Raw genomic sequence first — 24,555 nt, forward strand, 5'->3', positions numbered from 1 at the left:
CCTTTTTCACATCGGCTGTTTAGGATAGCTGTTGAGCATTCTAGACCCAGAATATCAGATGTGCTCTGCGTAAGATTTGATTTAGGGAGGAGTGTAGAGGGCTAGCATGCGCCATGTGTGTTTATTCCCCCCTCCCCCCTCCTTTCTTCGCGGCTAAGGAAGGGGGGCTTCGTCGTTGAGCGGGCCCCAAGGAGATATGTGGATGCGCGCGGTCTCATTAGGAGCGCCCATCTTTCTGTCGCCTTTGGTGTCGCCGCTGCAGAACCCGGAGAGCCCCCGGCGGGAAGGGGGGGGGGGGGGCTGCGAGGAGAGCGCAAAGCGGGCAGCAGCCAGAGAGGGAGCGGCCGGCTCACCCAAGCCTCCCATTGTCCCCTTTCGGGGAAGGACGCGTGTTTCTCGCCGGGGCCGCTTTGTGCCAGTGCACAAAGAGCCAAGAACCATAAAAAGGTCAACGCCGCCGTTTCATCTTACGCCGACAGCTCACCGCGGCTTGACAAACACCACTTGCGGCCCAATTAAGCTTCGAACGAAGCGGGGTCCGGTGCGTCCGGATGAATGGGAGCTGTGGGCGGCGGTGCAGCTGGCTGGCGTCCGGTATAGCCCCGAGGCTCGACGACTCGGTCTGAAGAAACGGAAGCGCGCAGAAGACACCACCGGACAGAACGAGCACAGCCACCTGCTTAATTGGGGACAGTGGCGGCCACTTATGTCGCCGCCCGGACCCCGGAGGACAACTGGTGGGGTCGGCAGTCCATTGTGATCCGACTCTTATCGGAAAGTGGATCTGCGCTCCCGGGTGTTGTTTGCGACAGTCGCAGCTGGGTTGGGGCCGAGAATTGCCCTAGTGCCGGGGAGCGTCAAGGTCACGGGTACTGGGGAGACTGACGCACCCGTGGAAGTGTTTTGACATGTTGTTCTTATGCGTTTTGCTTTTTCTTCCTTAGGGGAGAGAGTTGGTCTGGTATAGTGGAAGTGTTTTGCTATGTTGTTTGTAAGTATTTTGCTTTTCTTTCCATAGGGGAGAGAGTTTGTTTAGTACGGTGGAAGTGTGGGGCGGGGCGCGTAACCCAGGGGGCCAATCCGTATGTGTGTGAATTCTCGGAATGTACTATGTTTTAAGTGAAAATGATGCCCTTTTTCCAATATGTACATTTGAGAGAGAGTTATGTGCCTTAAGGAAGTTGGAGGGCGGGCCACACGGCTAATAACCAATCGTGTTAAGAGCTTGACACGATTGGATGCTGATGAATGTGGGTCGGGCCCATGTGTCTTCAAAACTGGGTCCCGCAGGCCGGAAAAGGGGTTCTGGGCTACGGAGATAGATGTAACGCATCTTCGGCTATGCCGAGTAGGGGCCTCCCCTAAATGTTAGCCAGTTCCATGTCGTTGTTGTTGTGCTCACTGCTCAACTTGTATATATATGTAAACTATATAAAGCTTCAATTTATATCCCCTGCAAGTTCTCTGTTGTTTGCAAGTATCATCTCCTATAGACCTTCAGCCTTCAAGACATTCAAAAGCCGTCTACGACGGGGCACCTCTGGTGCAAAGGAAGGAAAGAAGAGGAAAAGAACCTATTCGCTTTTGGTAGAAGAAAGAGCGAAACTTTACTGAGGAGTCTCTAGTGGCTGCTCTGTTATTCGCGTCATGCAAATGCGTTACATAAGGTGAGGCTGCTCATTGGAGCGTTGCTTACGTTTCTCGCAAGATATGGCGCTCTGGGTCTTGGTTCATGAAGCTTCTCAGCTAAAGAACGCAAGAACACGGACCCCTGTTCTGTTTACTGTTCTTTCTATATGTCTCTACTCCCACGCTGTTTACTCAATAATTGTCTCCTTTTTATGTTTGATGTGAGCTTCTAAACTCTCTCATTAGTTTCTTTTTTTCATAAGTGTTGAGATTTATTAGCTGCTCAGTTATAGCGATAAATACACTAAATATATTGCGCCGCCGCGGTGGCTCAGTGGTTATGGCGCTTGGCTGCTGGCCCGAAAAACGCGGGTTCGATCCCGGCCGCGGCGGCCGAATTTCGATGGAGGGGAAATTCTAGAGGCCCGTGTACTGTGCAATGTCAGTGCACGGTAAAGAACCCCAGGTGGTCGAAATTTCCGCAGCCCTTCACTACGGTGTCCCTCATAGCCTGAGCCTCTTTGGGACGTTAAACCCCAATAAACCAAACCAAGCAAAACTAAATATTGTAACAGGATTTGCGGGGAAATAACTTAACGACAGCTAGCCAAAATGCCGGTCCGAGCTTCGATCATCAAGCCAGCAATCTCGCGCCGCGCGCTAGCGGTGCGACTGCCGCCGCTGCTCATCTTCCTCTTTACAATCACCCCCGGGCTGAAGGCGAGGCCATCCTGGCGAGTCAGGGAGACGACAATACACACGGGTTATAGTACAGCTTCAGGCGTGAGACATGAACAGTCTCGCGGCTACGTCGGCGTTGATCTGTGGCGGGTGTCACGGGGTCGACAACATAGTTGACCGGGGAAGTGCGCTCTACGATGCGGTAAGGTCCGTGGTACTTGGGGAGAAGTTTGGAGGAAAGGCCGGGTGTGGTAGACGGCACACGAAGCCAGACGAGAGAGCCGGGTACAAAACTGTCAGCAGTGTGGCTTGTGTCGAAACGGAATTTTTGACGCCCCTGCTCGCCGGATGTTAACGACCGAGCGAGCTGACGGCACTCCTCGGCATGCTTGGAAGCCTCCGAAATAGTGGTGCACTCAGACTCGTCGGGCCGGTAAGGAAGTACTGTGTCGAGCGGTGAGGAAGGTTCTCGCTCGTAGAGAAGAAAAAACGGCGAGAAGCCGGTGGTGGTCAGCGTGGCGGTGTTGTAGGCCTAGGTGATGAACGGCAGGATCCGGTCGCAGTCGGAGTGGTCGGAAGACATGTGCATCGACAGCATATCGCCCAAGGTGCGGTTAAACCGTTCCGTCAAACCGTAGTCTGAGGATGGTAGGCCGTGGCGGTGTCGTGAGTGATCTTACACTGTTTGAAAAGAGATTCAACGACCTCGGACAGAAAGACGCGCCCACAGTCGCTCAGCAGTTCCCGGTGCGCTCCATGGCGAAGAACGAAGTGATGCAAGATGAAAGAGGCAACGTGTGGTGCCGTAGAAGCAGGAAGAGCCGCGGTTTCGGCGTAACGCGTGAGGTGGTCGACGGATACAAAAACCTAGTGGTTGCCAGCAGCAGTGTAAGGAAGGGGCCCGTAGAGGTCAATCCCAACTCTGTCAAAAGGACGGGAAGGGAGATGCTGCATCTGGCCGACTGAGTGGTGAGGAGCCGGCCTGCGACGTTGGCAGTCAGGGCACGAGCGGATGTCCTGTCTAGCGGGTGTCCTTTGTGTGTGTGTCTTGGTGTTGTGTCTGTTTCTTACTGCTAAGAATATGATTCCTTCAAGCCGTTACCAACTAGCCCAACTTAACGAGCGGACGTATTTGCGGAGGTAGTTGAACATACCGCGCCAATAATAGCGGAGACGGAGCCGCGTGTACGTTCTAAAGGCACCGGCATGACCAGAATCATCTTCCTCTTTACAATATATTATAAAATTACGTATATTCTTGACTAACTGCAGCCCGCGTCAGTGCCCGTATCTAAGCCTGTCTCTAGAGAAAGCTGCTGATAAAACAATGTTTTGTATTGTTCACAGCAACATGTGCATAAACAAGTTGAATATTGTCAAAATACAAAAAAAAAATCGATATAGCTGACATGTGCAAAGTACCTATTTTCGAGCATTCAGATTGCGCTTATTAATATCTTGTAGCCGCTAATATATTGTTCAGTCCTGATAGTGCTATCAATGCCGTAATTATTCTTATATACAGGGTGTTTCACCTAAGACTTTCTGCAATTTTTAAAAATAAGCTATTTGAATTAGATGCGCGCTTTTTCTGACATAGCATTGTCAGTGGTGTAGTACATCATAATGCAGCTAAGACGTGCTAACTAGCAGGTTTATTAACCAATATTTAATAGTGAACTTTTAAACTATTACCGTTAGGCTCCTTAATTATTGAGAGGCATGTAGCCCACCGTAAGTAATGTTCATGTCCGTTTTTAAAATTTTGAGAACGCGATTACCCTCGGCGCTGTGGCCCAACAAATTTTGGCTATCTCGACGAGTTAGGTTCACTGGAGAGGTTGCTTTGCCTGCAAGCTTCTCAAACCGCATGTATTTTGGCGCGATGTAGGCGAAATTTGTTGGGCCACAGCGCCAAGGGTAACCGCGTTTTCGAAATTCTAAAAACTGATATGGGTATTACCTACGGTGGGCTACATGCCTCTCAATAATTAAGGAGCCCAACGGTAATAGTCTAAAAATTAACTATTAAATATTGGTTAACAAGCCTGCTAGTTAGCACGTCTTAGCTGCATTATGATGTACTACACCACTGACAATGCTATGCCAGCAAAAGCGCGCCTCTAATTCAAATAGCCTATTTTTAAAAATTGCAGAAAGTCTTAGGTGAAACACCCTGTATATTAAAGTAAAGTATGAAGTAATGTATCGTAAAGTATGGTATAGAATAATATACAGTACAAAGTATATAGCGAGTTTCGTCATTCTAAAGCGCCCACAGAGTGCATGTGAAGATGAGCCGCTCTACCAATTCGATTATTGAAGTGGAACCAAGTGCGCTTGATGGAGTCTTTGATAAAATCTAAAATAAAAACACACTTATGAAAAGAGAACGGGGAATATCTAAGTGGTGACCAGAATAAAAAGCCCCCGTGGAACGATAGTAAACAGAAGAATAAAGTGATTAACTAGACCTGAAAGTGGAATGCCAGCGTTCCTACTATTATGGCGTCCACATTCGGCTGGCTACTATGTAACAAATAAAAACGAAATAAGAAGATCATATAGTGTAAGCCATTGTGCTAGAAATTCAATATAAATCCGTGATATTAAGTTTAAAAACAATGAATTTGATGAGTATTGAAACATTATCATTTGGCGCTATACTGAATTCATCTTAAGGCAAGCTTTATCTAATGCCTTATCTTCTGCTGTTTTGCATACCATTCAGAGGACATTTGGGCTGAATCAAACTAGCTTGTTGCCTGTTATTTAGTAAATTCTTAATAGCATCTACCATTTCGTGACCTTTATTGAAAAAGGATTTAAATGCTCTTAATGATTTCTAATTAGCTCTGATGTGGGCTCGTTCCCGCCGTGATAATTTTCATGAGATTACCAACTACCCTGCGACAGTTAACTGAAACCTAACGTTTCGAGTGAGTGACCAACGTAGTCAGGCGCTGAATGAGTAACAGTGTATCTAAACGTAGTAGGATAATTAACGCCGCGCAAGTTTTGCGATCAAAGGCCCTAGCGGAAGCCTGATTTTACAGGGTTTTCTTTAAAAATCGCAAAATGACATCCGCATTAAGAGTGGGATTAGGTTGCACGTTCATAGCTATCTCTTGTTACGCAAAAACGATGAAGTTAACAGATTGGTGGGCCGGCACTCCGCTATGCACCCTGGCCAATCCCCCGCCGTGGGTATGTGCCATTAAGCCTGAGGACATCATCATCATCATCATCATCAGCACCAGCACTCTGCTCGGTGCGTCGGGCGCCTTTCGAATCTGTCACTCAGGTAGTGGATGTTACTTCTTGGGTGCAGAAATTCAACATCCCTCTTTTTCATAATCGGTCTTGCAACGAGATCATTTGTTTTTGTTGTTGCCTTAGTGGCATCAACAACAAGAAAAAGAAAAGGTCTCGTTGCAATACCTATGATAAAAAAGAGGGATGCTGAATTACTGCCCCCAAGAAGTAGCATCCACAACCTTGAGTGACAGATGCGAAAGGCGACCGATGCGCCGAGCAGACAAGAGAAAAACTTTTTTTTTTTTGCCCACTGCAAATAAATAAAAATGTTACAACAGCACGAATGACATAAAATGGTTATTTATCAAGTTTTCTTCAAGTTCATAAAAGTGGGATAATTCGAAAGAGTAAGAAATGAACAGAACTGCGGCAGGAGACCATGTTGTGCGCATTCGGCTAGATAAATCAACTTTTTTTCCACTTCTTCGTAGGGACTCTTCGCCACCGGTCCAGCGAAAGGCTTCGTGTCGACAGCTGGGTTTAAAGACCTGGACGAAGTGTCCTTCCAAGAGGTGCCCATCCCAGACCCTCGAGAATGTGTGCTCGCCATCTGCTACACATCAGGCACCACCGGCCCCCCAAAGGGGGTTGTCATTACACACTACGGCTTCCTGGCAAATATCGCTACTCAAAGGTGTGCATACGGAGGCATTAGGCGGTAGGCATATGTAGTCTTTGTAAAAAGATTAGAGCCCAGGGGGCTTGCTTCTAAGCCTCGCAGTGGGACTCCTGCAACATTCGTGGTAGTCCTACCCGTTGGAGGAGGCAGGACCAGAAATCTTCTTACCTTCAGCAAATTTGGAGCGCTGGAGATGCATTACGAACCAGACAGTATGCTTCAGAAGCAAACCCCCTGGGCTCCAAACTTTTGACAAAGGCTGTACCAGATGGGAACTTTCACAAATGCAACAGCAAACGGGAAATTAAGCCGGACGTAACTTAATTTGTTATCAGAGGTTCCTGGTGTTTGCAGAAAGAAATTGGCTTAAACAAAGTACGCGAGGCACAATTTTGTTAGAAGTGCGAAGACACATGTTTAGGGATGTTGTCCAGAGATCGACGTGCAGTTGTAAGCGCACAGATGTGTTTATTCAAGCAAGAGCGCCTCATGAATTTGGCATGCAATTGTTCTAGTGCGTCAGATGTATCCAAAATTGACGGGCGAAGCATGCTGGCGCTCGACTGTGGCCCTAAATCACTCGGACATCCGCACAGTTGGATTTCAAGGTTGCTCTAATTCGTACGTTCGTGGCATCATATGTCTTGCACATCTTAATTCCGTTAACTTATCAATCGACGCTGCAACAAAGAAGTAGAGGCACAAGTGTTACGGTACTGAAATGACGTGTCTTATTTGTAATGCGATAATTGCGGCCGTTGGCAGCCCCCGAAGCATTCTGTGATTGACACACTGCTGCGGACGCAGTATCGTTGCGAAACATTGACACGAGACGGACGATGGTGTGTAATACTGCTGGCCAGCGTTCGCTTTTCAAGTGGTACTTGCCAAGGTTAGGGCCGGTGTCACCGCTTGGACAGTGACGGAAAAGAAAATAACAAAGTGCACATTGCTGCACATGACCTTGCCAAGAAAAAGTTCGGGGAAAAATCTCGCCATGTATAGACCCCGTTTTAAAATGTCGTAGCTGAACTGCCGGATGAGCAGAACGTCGGTGAAAAGGGGCACCTGTCTCCCCATTCCTCATCTCAGAATCTCCTACTCCTTCTTAACCTACACTCTAAAAACTAACACGTCTATATGGGAGTAAAGATACAGTAGAGTAAGCTTTCCTCTAAGCAAATAAGGTAGTGTGCTAGAGGACAGCCGACTCACATTTTGCTCTTTTCAGCTTAGAGCGTATTTTGACAACGTCAGAATCAGGCCAAAAGGTCTTTTAGGTCGCACATCAAGTTTATTTTTCTTCATGCTGGCTGATAGCTAGCCTTGCACGAAAATGTATAAGCTCGACGTTTAAAGTGACGCCTGCAGAAGTGAGAAGAAAAAATTCACAGACGATTACGATAGCTGGTAATGTGAAATTTGAGCTACTATCTGCCACGGCTGGCAGGTGGCGTGTTAGGCTGCTGGTCACCCTCCGGTATCTTCCCGTTGCTGCCACCTTCCGGTTGCCCATTCCTGCGCTCCAGCCGTGGCAGGTGGCGTTTCGCTCTGCTACCACCTGCCACCACGCCATATGTCACACGCCGTTGCACGCCAACTGTCAGGTAGCGTGCAACGCCGAATACGCCGACAACGGCGACTATGACGTAGAACCCATGTGCAGGCTCCTAAGAACTGCGCTGTAAAAAGAAACGATCAGGCGACAAGAAAGGTAGTGCACAATGCTAGTTGATTTGCCTGCAAATGTTCGGAGCAGCTTGAACGGTTCGGCATGAATGGCGGAGAATGGAAAGGAACAAGAGACACGTTTGTGCACTCAATCTCTTCCAGATGACATCCATGGAGTGTATTTGCACTGCATGCATTCAATATACAGAGTAGATTTCACTTGTCGTGCGTGCCGGTGGCTGCCGCTGCTAGTAAGACCAAATACATTCTCTTCAGGGCAAAAGGTGTAAAAGCTCCTGACAACCTAAACTTAAACTTTGAAAACACTCAGCTGAAACAATGCTCGCAAATTCGTTTTCTAGGTGTTCTGTTTCAAGAAAATCTCTCCTGGAATTCGCATGTTGATAAGCTTCGCAGTGATCTTTGTCGGGCGGTTGGCATTTTAAACAAATTGAGATATTATCTCCCGGCGTCCATAAAGCGGCAAATATACTATTCATTAATACATTCCCGTTTAAGCTACTGTTCTCTTGTATGGTTAACGACGACACAAACAAATCGAGATTCCCTCCTTGCAATTCAAAAGCGGGCATTACGAGCTATTGGGAAAATACAGTTATTGCACAGCTGCCGGCCTTTGTTTAGGTCTTATGGAATATTAGAAATAAGTAAACTGCACACATACAAACTATGTCTGGAAATATTACGCCAGTACAAACTAGACAAAATAACCTTCGAAACCACCTATCAGACTAAACGTAGCACATACGAACTTCGGAAACAATGTATGGAAACACCTCGTGTACGCACAAATTACGGTTTTCAGAGGTTAGGATGGCAAATTCCTGACTTAATTAATCAATACCCTATTATTCTGGATACTGCACGCAGCACTCCCTCTATACGTAAATACAAAATGTTAATTAAAGCAATGCTCATAAATGAACCTTAAAGATGAAAACTGAACGTATACCTACCACTAGTGTATGTTTCGTAAATACTGCTATGGTCGAATTGTGTTTTAAAGTATGCTGTTTGTTTTTACGCCGAAAGCCTGTGTTTTGTAAGGATGTCTTATATATTGTGTAAAAAATATTGAACGTGTGTTCTATTATGTAATGCTCTTCTTGATTTTTGTAGCCAGTGGTGCCGCCTGTCATCCGGGTGGCGTGGCCTCGTCAGGCAATATATGCCTTTTGCCACGTCACCCAGCTGGGCAACCTCTTCGTTGTCTTAAATGAATTCTGAATGAATGAATGAATGAATGAATGAATGAATGAATGAATGAATGAATGAATGAAAAATGAATCATCCTCAAAGAAATTACCTGGATGGGCAACATAAAACAGACATTGGAGCTGATAGCTCGTCGCCAAGATGTTTTCGTTGTGTGACGAAGCTCCTGTGGTCACAGATGGATGGGTAGACAGTTGCGCATCTTAACAACGTTCTGCACGCTGGGTTCCTCAGCAACGAGATTTTCCGACGAAATCAGGGCATGCCAAGCTAGGCCATGGGGCTTGTTCTTGTGTTCTGTTCTTCACGGTCCGTTTAAACCGTTCAAGCTAGCCCGAACAGTCAGAAGCCAAACAACTAGCTGAGACCAAACCCATACTGCAGTACTTTTATTGTTCGCTCATTAGGGCTAGTCTCTTCTTTGTTCGACGTGCACCTTCCACCTCGACCTTATACGCTGCCACATAACCGTCACTTTACGGCACATCAGGAAAACGCGTCGGTGCGCAACGTAGAACACCTGTTTCACCTGGTCAGCATGTGCCATGACACTCGGCAACGTGACGACGTGACGTGAAAGAGAGATTGTCAAGGCTTATCATATACAGAAAGCTGGGGCCACGTGCATTAGCACTTCGTCGGTAAAGCTCAGCGCCCGGGAACTGGATTTTTTAGACGGTCATTTGTAGATTGTCATATTAGATATTAGGTTTTTATGTTCTCAAATTTTGTTACTTGTGCTGGGTGTGATAATGAACTCGCCTGTAGATAAATCGTGACTATGTTGTCTTCCTGTTGTCTTGTTCGGAATATGATAATGTACTGTCATATAAACGAAGCTGTTTTCCGCAATAAGCTTTGTTGGTAGTTGGCGCTCTTACTGTCCGTTTCTTTGTGTCTTTTCCTGTGTGTGTGCCTTTTTGCGCCGTTATAATTTTGTAATTTTGTGACGATGATTTTGGCTCTTTGACCGAAGTCCTGTGTGTCAAGTCCCTCAGCTGCTTCATTTTGAAATACAATGAGATTGTGTCCCGCCGTGTGCCCTGTGTTCCTTGCTTGCCCTAAGTATGCCACCTCTCAAGCTTACCCGAAAACGTCCAAGAAAACGAACTAGCGTCGACCCCAACCCTTCTTCGGTACCGGCACTTGTTTGACGGAGGCATTTTTCGTTCATACCTTCACGTGATTTCGCAGACCGTGTCTTTCCTACGACGAGACTGACGTCGTAATCATCGCGGCACCCATTACGCATGGCTCGGGTTTCAACACCATCACTATGGGCGTTCTTCTGGGTGCGACTGTCGTCATGTGGTCGCCAGACGCCAATCTGCACCGAATCAGCGAGCTCGTCCACAAGTATAAGGTACCGAAACACAACTCTAATTTAAACAACCACTCCACTGATCATTTTTACGTAGTGTTATTCTCAAAGTTCTCAGCTGCGGGATACGTTGCATGATACATAAACGTGATTTCGAGATGTTCTAAATGACATTCTTAATGTGTGCAGGGCTGGGATGATGCACACAGCGGTGTTGTAGATCACTGGACCTTAAGATGTCTTCACGAAAAGAAAAGTTGCAGATGTGTGTTGTGCTTGCATTAAGGTTGTAGGCCGTCATCTCATGGCTTGCAGGGCTGAAAAAATGATAGACAGGTAATATGAACAGTGTTGTTGGTGCATCAGAAAACCCATGAAAGGAACAAACTCTAAAACGATTTTACGTCAAGAGATGCCCTCGCTGCCCTGATAAAAAACAATGCTATCAGCACGCAGTGGATTTTCTGAACCAGTTCATCGGGAGTAAAATTATGGCGCAACAACATCCTACTGCCGCGAAACTTTGGAAAGTTTTAACTCATACCCACTGGAATGCAGCGTTATCACTTTGTTCGTGACGCAGGACGCATCCAACCAAGGCCCGCTTGCATGAAATAAGACTGAATTTCAAATACAAATTATGGTTTTTGAGAAAAGTAATTGGCGCAGTAACTGTCTCACTGCTTGGTGGACTCCTCGTCTGCGCTGTAAGAGAAGGGAGGAAGGTGGGAGTGAAAGAAGAGAGAGGAAGGTGCCGTAGTGGAGGTTCCCGGAATAATTTCGATCACCTGGGGATCTTTAACGCGCACTGACATCGCACAGCTCACGCCCGCCTTTTGCATTTCGCCTCCATCGAAACGCAGCCGCCGCTATCGGATTCGAACCCAAGGCGGGGAATAGACCTGAGACGCAGCGGATGATGCTTAGAATCTCTGGCTCCAGACAGGCCGCCATTGGAAACTGAACCTGGCAGCTTTTAACGCTGGAACTTTATCCGTTGAGTTTACTCTAGCAGTTCTGTTAGAGGAAATAGCGGGTATTAAATGGGGTGTCACAGGGCTTAGTGCAGTTAGGAGGACAGATGAGGCGTATACAGGGCTAAGGGGTGGGTCGTATGCTATCATGGATTAGCGGACAGACGAGAACTAGGTGTGGGATTCCTCATCAATCAGGATAGAGTTGTAAACATAGAGGAGTTTATAGTATTAACGAGAAGTGGCAGCTATCGTAATTGGGCTTATTAAGAGGTACAAATTGAAGGTGGTACAGGCTTACGCGCCAACCTCCAGCCATGATGACCAAATTGTCGAAAGCTTCTGTGCAGATGTCGAATCGGTAATTAGCAAAGTAAAAACGCAATACACTGTGCTGATGAGTAACTTCAATGCAAAGGTCGTAAAGAAGCAGGCTAGAGACCAGGCAGCACACGACTATTGCATAGGCTCTAGGAATAGCAGGGGGGACTTATCAGTAGAGTTCGCAGAGATAAACATTTTAGGGGTAATGAATACCTTCTTCCACAAACGAGAGAACAGGAAGTGGAGATGGAAGAAGTAAAGTTCAGGTTCTTCTTCTTCCTTGCACCAGAGGTGCCCCGCCAGAGACGGTTTGTAGAACTGAAGACTGAAGCGTTCCTTCGCACCAGGGGCGCCCCGTCAGAGACGGTCTTACGATGAGTTGACACGCAGGGATCAAGGGAAACTTAAAGATTTATATACAGATATTTACAGCATATACAAGTTTAGGCACTGGAGACATATTAAGCAGCAAAAGGACAAAACAACAAAAAGGCGAAACTGGCTAACACTAGGGGAGGCCCCTACTCGGCATAGCCGAAGATGCATAGCATCTCACCTTAGCGCAGAACCCTTTATTCCGGCTCCGGGGCCCGGTTTTAAAGACCTAAAGGCCCGGCCCACATTTGGTAGCACCCAATCATGTTACACTGCTCACATGATTGGTTTACCGAGAGCATGGCCAGCCCTCCAGCTTCCGTAGGGCAAAACGCCCTTTCCATTGCAAAATAAAAGTAGAAACAAACACAAATACACATTCGTGCCAGCACGTGCACGAATCGGTACCGCGGGGCGGGGGACACCCGTACTTCCCGGCGCATTCGCGAGCGGCCGCGTTCCAAGAAAGGAGACGCTTCGCTTTGAGTGCCCCCAGCCGCGTTCCGATGACCCCGCGTATGCTACCGATCCATTACAGAAGAACCCCAATGTTGGATTAAAAATGAGAGAGACTTCATACTATGCCCTCACTCTTGCATCGCGCAGGATGTGGAGGTCTTCGGTGAGGTGCGTTGTAGCGACCAAAGGATGGTAAGGTCTCGAATGAGCTTAGACTTAAAGGAAGACGCGAGAAACTAGCTAAGCGGAAGCTCATTAACGAGTTACTGGTAAGAGAGAAAGCAGAGGAGTTTACGATACCGCTGCAAAATAGATATTTGGTTTTAACTCAGGACGACAACCATGATGTCCAAGTAGTGAACGATAATCTCACAGCTATCATTACGAAGTGCGCAGTATAAGTAGGCGGTAAGATGATTCGGCAGGATACCGATAAGGAGACGAAATATCTCATTAAGAAACGCCAAAGCATACAAGCATCAAAGCCCCCAGAGAGAATAGAACTGGCAGAGCTTTCAGAGTTAATAACCGCGAGGTAACCGACATAAGGAATTTAAAATGGAGGGAATTGAGCAAGCACTAATAAACGGAGGTAGCCTAAAAGCGGTGAAGAAACTAGGGATAGGCAAAAATAAGTATTTTGCGTTATGGGACAAAGAGGGAAATCTCACTAGCAATATAGATAAGATAGTTCAAGTAGCCGACGAGTTGTACACAAATCTACACAGTAGCCAATGTAATCAGAACATAAATGAGATAGGAAGCATCTCACAGCAATGGGGTGTCCCACCTGTAACGATATAGGAAGTAAAGAAAACCCAATAGAAGCAATGCAAAGGCGGAGGATCAGCTAATAGCAGATCTTTCGAAGGACGGAGGGGAGATTGTGCTAGAAAAACTAGCCACCCTGTATACACAGTCCCTTATGACTTCGAACGTACCAGGAGTTTGGAAGAACGCTAACATCATCTTCATATGTAAGAAAAGAGACGAACATGACGGCCACTCTTTTATGGGGAGAGAAATGGAATCCATTGCTGTCTGCCCAAGTGGCTAGTTTATTTGTTGTGAATTGTGCTTGTGTCTCGCATGTTGAAATGTCGCTTGACGGGCAGACTATCTGGAGATCGTCAAAATAGACTGAGTACACAACTGATTTCGGGATTACTTTGGCTAAGGAATTCATTTTCACGACAAAGAGTGTTTTACTCGAAATACACCTCTGAGGTACCACATTCTCTTGAACAAAGTTCTTTGAGAGGGTTGAATTTAGGCGTACCTATATGAAAGGAATGGTTCCATATGAAGTCATTCAGGCAGTTCAGCATCCTTCCGCGGATGCCAAGCTATGCCAGGTCGCAGAGTCTCCCAAACCTCCAAGTTGTATCGTATACTTTTTTGAGATGGAAGAAGATAGCAATACAGTGCTGTCTGTGTATGAGAGCCTCTCGGACAGTATTTTCGAGGTGAAATACACGGTCTGTTGTCGAGCATGCCTTTCTAAAACCGCAGTGATGAATGTCGAGAAGTTCCCGATGTTCAAGCACGAAGGTTAGCCTGATGCTTAGAACGCTTTCAAAAGACTTGGCTAGGCAGCTGGTAAGAACTATTGGTCTGTAACTACAAGGGGATCCTGGCTAATTTTTATGTTTCAGGAATGGCACTATAATGGTTTTTTTTCCAAGATTCCGGAATTTTTCCTAGTGTCCATATTTTGTTAAAAAAATTTGAAAAGAGCTTCAACAGAAGGTTCAGAATGATGGGCCAGCATTTCGTAATGTATTTCATCTGGCGAACATACTGTTTGCTTACAGACAGAACTGTTCATTTTTTGGATTGTAATTAGTCTATTGAATGGTTCGCCTGTGGGACCACTTGTTGGAAGTCCGTGTCTCTCAGCTGTGTTTATGTATTTTAAAAATGATTCTGTGTTGTGTGAAGAACTGGATACACTTGAGAAATGTTCACTTAATATGTCTGCTTGTTCCTCTGTATTTGTTTGTGTACGAGAGGCCGTAAGAAAAGGAATTGTGAAAGGGGAGAAGTTGCCATCTATCTTACGAACTTGGTGGCACATTTTTTTGGATGTGATTGAACTATTTACGGACGATCTAGTTTTGCCAGAAAACTTTGTCAGCATTACAACGAATCCGTCGTGCACTTGCTCTCGCTTTTTTTTCGCTTCTCTACATTGTTATACCACACCCTGTGGTTCTGTCGAACCACTCCCGAGGAATGATGAATAGCTAGGCATGCCCAGTCCAGTCCCAGCTCCCAGTCAGCTATGTGGAGCTTCTAACGGCGTAGTTTGTTTGTGATGGTGATGATGTCTAGTTGGTCAATACAAGTAGGCGATCGCTTCCGTAGAAGTTGTTAAAGACACCCTATTTAAAATCCATAAAAAAACACAGTGAACTAAAAGACGTCTATGCAGCTACTTGGAGAACAGTATGTGTTTTGCCTGTATGAAGACGGCACACTTTATTTGGCAGAAAAAAATCTTCTATAATACGACCCCTAGTATCAGTTTGCGCACGTCTCCAAAAACCGGAGTGAACGTTAGAATCCCCAACTACCAGATATAGCTCTGGCAACTGCTCTAAAAGTGCCTATAATTCGTGAAGTGTAACTGTTTGGTGTGGCTCGAGATATATAGAACATATTGTGATTGTTTTAAAGTGAATAACGGTGACTGCAACAGCGTCATACTTTGTTTTAAGCTTGGTTTCGTTGGTTGCAACACCGGTCTGGATAAGAATTGCAACACCTCCAGAGAGCCTATTATCTTGATTTCGGTCGGAAAGACTTTATGCTTCTTTAAGGTATTCTACAGTTTGAGACCTAAGTTGGCCTCCATTGCCTATCCGCTATTTACTAGCGTAATCGCTCATAGTCAAGACAACCTCAGACTTCATTCAATCAAATGATCATGCAGGCTTTCGTAAAGGATACTTAACAACAGACTCTATTCACAATCTCAATGAGGAGAAATGTGTAGAATATAACGAGCTACTATGTATAGCTTTCATAAATTGCGAGAAATTATATGACTCAGTTGAAACCACTGCAGCCATGCAGGTATTGCGGAATCAGTGTGCAGAAAAGCCTTATGCAGAGATACCGGAAGATATCCATAACGGCCTCACAACTACCATAGCCTTTCATAAAGTCAGCAATAAAATTCCAGTAAGGAAGGATGCCAGGCAGGGAGACACGATCTCGTCAATGCTGTTCACCGCCTGCTTACAGGAGGTATTCAGAGGCCCGGTTTGGAAACAGTTGGGGATAAGAGTTAATGAAGAATACTTCACTTTAGTAGTCTACGACTGGCTGGTGACATTGATGCACACACAACACTCATCCGTACACGCACGCACGCACCCCCCCCCCCCCCCCCCCCCCCCACACACACACATTACAGATGTTTTCACGAAGAACGCTATACTGCTAACGCAGCAACAGCAAGGCTACCGAATTCCACTTCACTGGTTCTTATCTGTTAGTTTGGCCTCTCCATACTTCGCTTAGTCACTTTTGCTTTCCCTTAAAATCAGAACAGAAGCTAAGGGGAGAGGGGGGGGCAATTCCATTTGGTGCTCTATTGTTTTATTGGCTCTGCAAAATTGCAGTAGTACATCTTCCCACCTGACTCACTTTGTCTTCTTTATTGTTCTAATAAATGTTTTTGTTCTAATAAACTCTTTTATCAATGTGATAGTACCGTTAATATGTACAGGTACAATGTAAAGTTCCTCCGCATGCATTTTTCTCCTCCTAACATCATTTTTTTTTCTTGCTTTGCACCATAATTGGCGGAGGTTAACATGTTTCCTTTCTTTCCAGGTAACAGCTATGTGGTTCATGGGGACGCGCTTGATTTCTCTGGTGGCCGAAATGCGGCAGACGGGCAACCGCCTCGCAGGCGTCCGCCGCATCGGTGTCTGCGGCAGCGTATTCACGGACGCCGCCCGCAGCGCCGTGCTGGCCGCCTTCAGTGACGTCGAGAGCGTGACAAACGCCTACGGCATGACCGAGTCCATGGGCTACATCACCTCACCTTCCCTACAAGGGGTCAGAGGAGCCGACGTCGGTTTTCCCTCTCCGTGGTCGGAGATAAAGGTGGCCACACGTTATACGTAATAGCACGAAAACCCCACTTCCATGCGGTGTCCTCTGCTTTTGGTGTTGGGAAAGCAGATGGCGTACGAAAAGCGCATTCCAAAAAAATTCAAGGAGGCACTTAAGACAACTTACGGGCGTTAAATGGCAACTGAAGCGGTTTTAGAATTCAATGAGTTTTAGGTTGCCGAATGTGAGAAATGTGCTGGTGAAGTCTGCGAAATCATTTTGCTCTAGCATTTGAAATGGTGGCGTAATCGCCGAATAAAGTCGTCGTCGGCGCTCGGCTTCTCTGAAGCGCACAGCGACGGGCAGAGGCCCCGATAATGACGTCACGTATGACGGCACTACGTTTCCAGCGAAGAAACGGTTATTCCATGGAAGAAAACCGACGCCATTGAAGCTCACAATACATTGTTTGGCGCCATCTGACGACGCACAGCAGCATGTAGGCGTAAGCAGCGTGCATTGAAATTCCGGCAACAATGACGTCACTGCCGAGTTTCCTCGCACTCTTCCAACGTAGTGAGGAGAAGCCTAACATAGTCGCGGTTTTAATCGACGATTATGTCACCATTTTTAATGCTGGGGCAAAAATACTTTGCACGGTTCATCTAGAAGCTTGATGTATTCGAATTCTTGAATAACCTCTAATTCTCAAAAAACCGTTTCAGCTTCCCTTTAATGCGAAAGAATTTGTGCTTGCATTATGGCGCCATGTACTGGGCCAGCGTCGTACATTGCAAGGGGTTTTTTCAGTGGGTGCCGCATGATGGCGCTACGACTTGCCATTAAACGACAGGTTAACGACGAGCATTAATCGACAGGTTAAAAACGCGGAAGTTAAAGATTGGATTAATTCAATCGAAAAGAAACATAGTGTAGAACTATATCGATACTGGAAAAGGCAGATCAGGAAAGAATTTTCTATGATAACTCAAGAGGAAGTGCCCTACTTTTTGAAGCTAGGTCAGGGTGTCTTAGAACACGCAGCTACAAAAAGAAATTTGACGAAGAAGATGACACATGTGCAGTGTGTGGTAGATCTGTGGAAACAATTGAACACCTCATAATCAAATGTGATGGTATCCATCCGGATGTCGATGCAGGCACAGTCACTCTTCCTGAGGCCCTAGGGTTTAAAGATAACAATGGTCATGTCAAAATAAAGGATTTTTAGCGCAACGACACAACACAAGAAAGACAACAACACGGGCGCTTACTCCAACTGTTTAATCAAGCGTCAGCATACGAAATCTATAGCCCTCCCAGCGCATGCGCACGCGTACAAGGCACCCAGACACACCATGCATCAATCTTATCACGCTAGGTGCGACAAAAATTTTTGCTCAGCTTGATACAGAAAAACAGAAGTGTCACTAACACAGCTCAGACCCGCATTTTTTTATATGAAAGGCTTCCAGAATTTCACGAGCCGTCTGATGTTTACCTCTGCCCAAAATCCTCACCTCCCAGAACCGTGGTTTGCAATTGTTGCAAGCCCTACAGTGCTCAACAAGTCGCTGGCCTTCATTATTTTCAATATCTTTTGCGTGTTCCCTAAGTCGGTCATTCACGCATCGTCCCGTCTGTCCAATATAGGATTTTCCGCAGGATAACGGAATTTCGTAGACCACGTTGGTGGCACACTTCACGAAACGCTGGCCATGCCTCTTCTGGCAGCCGATGCCAGATGCCAATGGTCATGTAAATAAATCTGCAGTGGAAGTTAGCAAAAAGTGATTGGAGTATTGGTGGCTGAAAAGCAGAGATGTGGCGTAAGGTTAGAAGTGTAGGAAACCGTAGGTAAAGATGATCGCGAATCTTAATGAGAATTGACAACACTGTTGAAAAAAAAAATAAAGAAAAGCTGCACCCCGTTCCAAAGGGGGCGCTCCGATCCGTCCGTCCGTGTGGCGCAGTTGTGTTGATTTGCAACTGTTTTCTTCATGGTTTGGGCATAGTTCATGTACATAGATAATTGCTTCATTATAATAAATACCGTGCTTAAAAAGATGGTGGGATGAGGGGGGGGGGTTGAATGTGCGTAGGATCAACCGCCTGCCCATGGCTTCCTTTCCTCGAAGCATGCGTGTGTCTCCTGGAATTTTGATCCGCTGACAAAGTGAGAGTGGATGCTGGTGTGATTGTGTATGATGGGTTGCGTGATGTGACCTGGTTAAGTCGTACTTGAAGCCTGTCAATGTGGGTGTACTTCCATGCAGTAAGCAAGAAAAAAGTTGCTGCGCAGCGGAATCGCCCCCATCTCGCACGCCACAGGTCTGGGTTCGATTCCCGCCTAGGCGGTATTCTCTTTTCTTCTTCGACATTGACAATTCTTGCCTTTTTGGATTATCGATTGGATTGTAGAATATGGTTTGGCTTGTTGAAATATCGATTGGAATATTGATTGACTTGTTGTATGGCTAAAGATTGGATTGTGGATTGGCTATGGATTGGTGAAAGCTTGACACATTCCGTCAACACCACCCATGAGCTATAAAAGGCTTTCGCTTCGGACACACCTACAACCACAACACTCTCTTTCCCTCATAACTTCACCCTTCTCCTTTTGTTTTCTTGTATACTTTGTTTACATTTATCTGTAGAATCGACTACTGCACGGTGTTTCTTTCCTGTAAAACCCCACCACCCCATTGTTGCTGCCTGTCACTCAGGCTTTCCCTTTCCTCTCATCCCGTATATAATGCAGCTGTAATGAGGGGCCTGCAGGTTCTCGCGCAGTACACGCGAAACATGGTCAGGTCGACGTCAACAAATTTTGAATATGTCATAGCATTTACGTAACTTGCTGTGCCAGAAGAAATTTAAATAGCAGCACGAGTACTTGGATCCAGAATACTAGGCTGGTAAAGTTGGCCAACGCGAATGTCAAAATAAAGGAATGTAGTCTTGCACGGCGAGTCTAATGTCCCAAAGGAAGCGTGCTCAGATTCGTTCCTTACAAAGGCTATCACATGAGGCTTATGCCGTCATACCAAAGTCACCAGTTTGGTAACGGCAGGAAGAAAGGCTTCTGTAACTAGGGGCCCTTACAACACATAAACACCGCTGAACAGATCACCGAAGGTCATCGTAGAAGCCCTCCTTGAAGCGGCTTATCGTTTGATAAAGTTATGTCCTGACGGAAGGAAGGTCTTCTCGGCTATTTGGTCTTCACAGTGAGGCCAAGTTTATTTCGTAATTTTGATATCAAGCTATTCGCACTGCTGTCATCGAAGAGCCATCTTTCACCACAGCTGTGACCTAAATCCACCGCAGGTTGTTGACGTGGTGACGCGGAAAAGACTGGGCCCCAACAAGACTGGCGAGGTGTGCTTCCGCACACCAACGATGATGAAAGAGTACCACAAGAGGCCGAAGGAAACTGCCGCGCTCTTCGACGAGGAGGGCTGGTGCAAGTCAGGTGGGCTGCGAATTTTGGTGGAGCGATGATCTTAATATTTTACTATTGGTAGCGAGGAAGTTGCAAGGAAATACGTGTACTGGGCAGGTCGTGACCAGAGATCCGAATCACGAGTGTGAAATAACTAGAAGAATAAGAATGGTGTGAAGCGCACTTAGCAGGTTCCCTCAGGTCATGAGTGGCAGTTTGCCGATATCCCTCAAGAGAAAACTCTACAACAGCTGTATCTTACCGGTACTCACCGGTTCTCACCGATACTTACCGGTCAGGCAACAAGCGCGAGTAAATGACACCCTAGTCGAAATGAAGAGGAAGAAATGGGCTTGGGCAGGGCATTTTATGCGAAGGCAAGACAACCGATGGTCCATAACGGTAACTCCAAAAGAAGGCAAGCGTAGCAGGGGGCGACAGAAGTGAGGTGGACGGATGAGATTAAGAGGTTTTTTTAGGATAGAATGGCTGCAGCTGGCGCAGGACAATGTTAACTGGAGAGAGATGGGAGAGGCTTTTGCTCTGCAGTGAGTGTAGTCAGGCTGGTGATGATGATCAGGATGTCTGCGCAGTTGCACACTAAGGTATGGTCGTCAAGAAGGATTAGTGACTTCGTTCCGCGATTCTCAGAAATCATGAAAAAGAGAACTGAATATCTGACTGCGTCAGATTCCACACAGTTGAGAGCTGTGTAGCTGCGTGTGTCCGGAAGAGCGCCAATTGCTTGTGATACAAAACAGAATAGTCACCACAAACAGCAAAAAAAGACCTAATCTTATAATCTCCGCACTCCACTGCGCATAGTGTCCGGTAGAATATATATTCATCATCATCAGCCTGACCACGCCCACTGCAGGGCAAAGGCCTCTCCCATGTATCTCCAATTAACCCTGTGCTTTGCCAGTTGACGCCGATAGATTTTATAGTACTGTCTTGCTTTGCGAATGATTTGTGCTATACAGAGTAATAGATGCAGGATACGAGCGCTCCGTTGAAGAGGGCGATGCCGCCGTAAGCTACACAGTGATCTGTCTGGTGCTCGGCTTCTTTAGGGTGAAATGGTTGGGAAATGGGTCTTTGACCCCACCTTCGGTAGAAGAAGAAACCTTGTGCCATGGCGCTCTTTGGCTCCAGGTGCCCTTGCGCCACAAAAAATTCATCATCATGAGTAAGTAGCTCTAACAAAGCATACTTCGCCATCGTTACTGGCGCTCTTTCAACCCCTCTTCTGGGTTCCTTCAACTGCTTTCTGAATTAAATGGGTCAAGAAGAGCCACTGTTCGTTTCGACGGCGCTATGGTGGCTGCATTAATAGTCACCATAACGACGCCTTTGGAATATAAACAAACGCCCAGGGTTAAGCGACGATGTCTCAAAACCACGCTGAACACTGGAGGAGATACTTAAGCTTCTCCCATGGCTCCGACTTAAGAGTATGACGCGATCGTGTAATGGGTAAAGTCCCGTACATGCGGAAGGTCATTCTCTACTTTGCATTCAGAGATCCCTGGGAGTCCTCATACCTCTGCTGGCGCAGTGGTACAGCGGTTAAGCGTTGCGCCACTGCCCTGCGATGGAAGGTGCTCCCAGTGGAGGGCCTTGTAGAGCCCAGGTTGCACTTTCCGAGCAACCAATAATTAATTTAACGGCCACCTGCCACAGTGGACAGTTTTCTGACTCTCTGGTGGGCGCGTTGTGATAACGTCGCAGGGTCACGTGACCTAGGTGGCCCCTCTGCCTCCTAGGTCGCTCTCTGAGGGCAGCACCTGCCAGAGCCACGCTCGTGATTTTTCGCTCACAACGCCGACAAAGCCGACAGCGGATTTTCTGAAAAACGGGGCCTTTAAGGCGTTAAAATTATTGAATAGTTACCATTCACACTATAAACTTTCAAAACAAAGGTAACTTCTGCATAAAGCCAAGTTTTCAAGTGAGCTTATTCCACTTTTGATGACACTTAGGTGCGGTTGACTGAATTTTGAATGCAATGACATTCTGCTCCCTCCACTAACAGCCCATGTTAAAAATAAAGAGCGATCGCAAACGAAATAAAAATGGTCTATAGACTGCCTATAGACTTCTTATCGACTCTGTTGCCTTCCTATAGATATTTTCTTTTGTCTATTCATAACCAATAGACTGTCTATAGAAGAAGGTCTATTAAAAGTGTATGGCTATAGATCTATAGATTGCCTATAGACTCTAAATCATATGTATTGCCTATAAGCTAGTTTATAAAGTTTCTCTATAGAGAGTCTATAGACTTTATAGACAAAAGGTTATGGACAGTCTCTAGTCTGTCTAAAGTAATTTTTGGAAGGGGAAACAAAGCACAGATCTTTCCCATGCGCTAAATCTCTCATTTCCGCACTGTCGAGTATATTGACCTGCATCGTCAGTTTTTCAGGCACTGAAAACAACGTCGTCACACTTGAAATCATCGGGAGCAATGCTCGTTTCTCACTCTTGTGCAATGACCCAATGCAGGGGACGCGGGATACTACGACGAAGACGGCCGCCTTTACATCGTCCAGAGACTGAAAGAATTGGTAAAGTGCATGGACAACCAAGTTGTACCCGCGGAGCTTGAAGAACTGATTCTCCAGGAACACTCAGGTTGCATATCCGAAGTAGCCGTAATTGGCTTACCCCATGCTAAGTACGGAGAGGCCCCCGCTGCTGCTGTGGCGCTCAAGGACCGCTGTGGGAGCAAGTGGGACAATGCACATCTCGCCAGGAAGATCAAGGCCACCATCGCAGGTTTGAAGCAGTGCGGAATTTTGTGCGCGCATTAGTGAACGATTGCACTTTCTATTTTTATTTGCTGAGGATCATTCCACATAACTGTCAAAGGCATTGAACGCCCAAATGCTGAGCAGCGTATTTCTTGTGAGGAAATTATACTGCAAGTAGAGGTCGAAATCCGCAACAAATCCGGCCAACAAGCTGAAAATCCCTTTCTGTTGCCTTTCTGTGATTACTATTTTCGGCGCCGACTAGCAAGGATGTGGCAACGGCTGAGCCAATTAGAAAGAGTGAAATAGATCCAAAATATTTGAACCGAAACTGTATGACAGCGAGATCCAGGTGTCAAAATCGATTAACCTGTGCAGTATTTCGTCATAAATAACTCTGAGATACAGGACTCCATGGTAGAGAAAGGGTGTGGTAGATGGTCCTTGGCGATCACAAAATGAACAAGGGAGGGGAAAACCTCAGGTTGCTTGAGCCAACGTTTCGACAAGAAGACTTGTCTTCGTCTGGGCAAAGCGTTCATCATTGGCAGGGCCTTCGCTCCGAGGAGGAAGGCCCCGGGTGGGGGAACGAAAGTGGTGTGAGGGGGGATGCGTGTCAGGAAGGGGAGGGAGGTGAATCTTGATTCGTTAAGCTGCTATAGTGGAAAAACTTATATCCGGGGGGTGTGTAATGAACAAAGGCTTTGAAGGGGCTGCGACAGGGGGGAGGCCAGGGTAACATAAGTGTCCCTTTAATACTTAGTTCCTCGTGGATCACAGCCAAAGATTTCAACATTATGAATGCACAATCTTTTTTACAGGTCAGTTTCCGAGTTATACTGGTATTTTCCCCAAAACCTCGGAGGGTTTGGAAGGGGGGGGGGGGGGGGTAGTCGTAATGCAGACATGACCAATGTTGAAAAAGGACGTGACTTCACAAAGGATCCTCTATACAAAACAATCCTTTACTTTTACAGTCATTATCTCGCTCCTTGCTAACACGTACGTTAGTCAGAGTTATGCCTTGCTTCGTTGTTACTTAGGGCGTCTGCACATCAGTATTGTCAAAGGCTTAAAAAATAACTGCGCACACACAAGGCGGGATATGAAAGGGAACACAGAAATGCGCGCCTGTGTGTGTGTCCCCTTTCGTGTCGTGTCTTGTGTGTGCTCAGTTATTTTTTTTATTTATTCATACTATCAGCTTATGCCAAGGCATGAGTTGCGATTGTTGAATAATAAAAGAACAATTTCCAAGAGTATGAGGTACCAACACCCCCAATTGCAACGCTAGTCATAAAGATTGTACGCAGTTGTGAACAACACTTCGACATTGGAGCCGGTACAAAGGTTTCAACTCATTTTTTTGATTCTGTAGTCACTGCCCGTCTCCAGTGCCTTACATTACTTTGCTACAGTTGTCGATTGTGCACCAACGGGCAGAACGTACTTACACGTCTGTACAGCATGCATATACTACACTAGCCATCGCCTAGCTCACATTTTGGATTTGTCATTCCTTTCCATTGTTTTTTACTTTTTTTGCGCGCAAGCAATTGCATGTGCAATATTCTCGGACAAAAATTTTGAAAAATTTGGAAATTGTAAGATACTCTTATACAGTAGGATACAACTTAAAGAGAGCAGTTGCCAACACTGGGCCATAGTGCGCGGCG

At 46.2% G+C, this 24,555-nt stretch overlaps 1 protein-coding gene across 1 annotated transcript in view; it reads left to right on the top strand.

Annotated features, from left to right (window-relative positions):
* Positions 1 to 24,555, top strand: part of LOC149360704 (uncharacterized) — a 30,012-nt gene that overhangs the window by 3,192 nt on the left and 2,265 nt on the right. The window contains exons 4-8 of the mRNA XM_089567896.1: positions 6,060 to 6,262; positions 10,349 to 10,517; positions 16,451 to 16,726; positions 20,009 to 20,153; positions 22,632 to 22,904. Coding sequence (XP_089424022.1) covers positions 6,060 to 6,262; positions 10,349 to 10,517; positions 16,451 to 16,726; positions 20,009 to 20,153; positions 22,632 to 22,904 — 1,066 coding nt within the window. The remainder of the gene's footprint in view (positions 1 to 6,059; positions 6,263 to 10,348; positions 10,518 to 16,450; positions 16,727 to 20,008; positions 20,154 to 22,631; positions 22,905 to 24,555) is intronic.

Source organism: Amblyomma mixtum, chromosome 2 (genome assembly GCF_055824585.1).
Source record: "Amblyomma mixtum isolate Tamu chromosome 2, ASM5582458v1, whole genome shotgun sequence".
NCBI classification, from domain to species: domain Eukaryota; kingdom Metazoa; phylum Arthropoda; class Arachnida; order Ixodida; family Ixodidae; genus Amblyomma; species Amblyomma mixtum.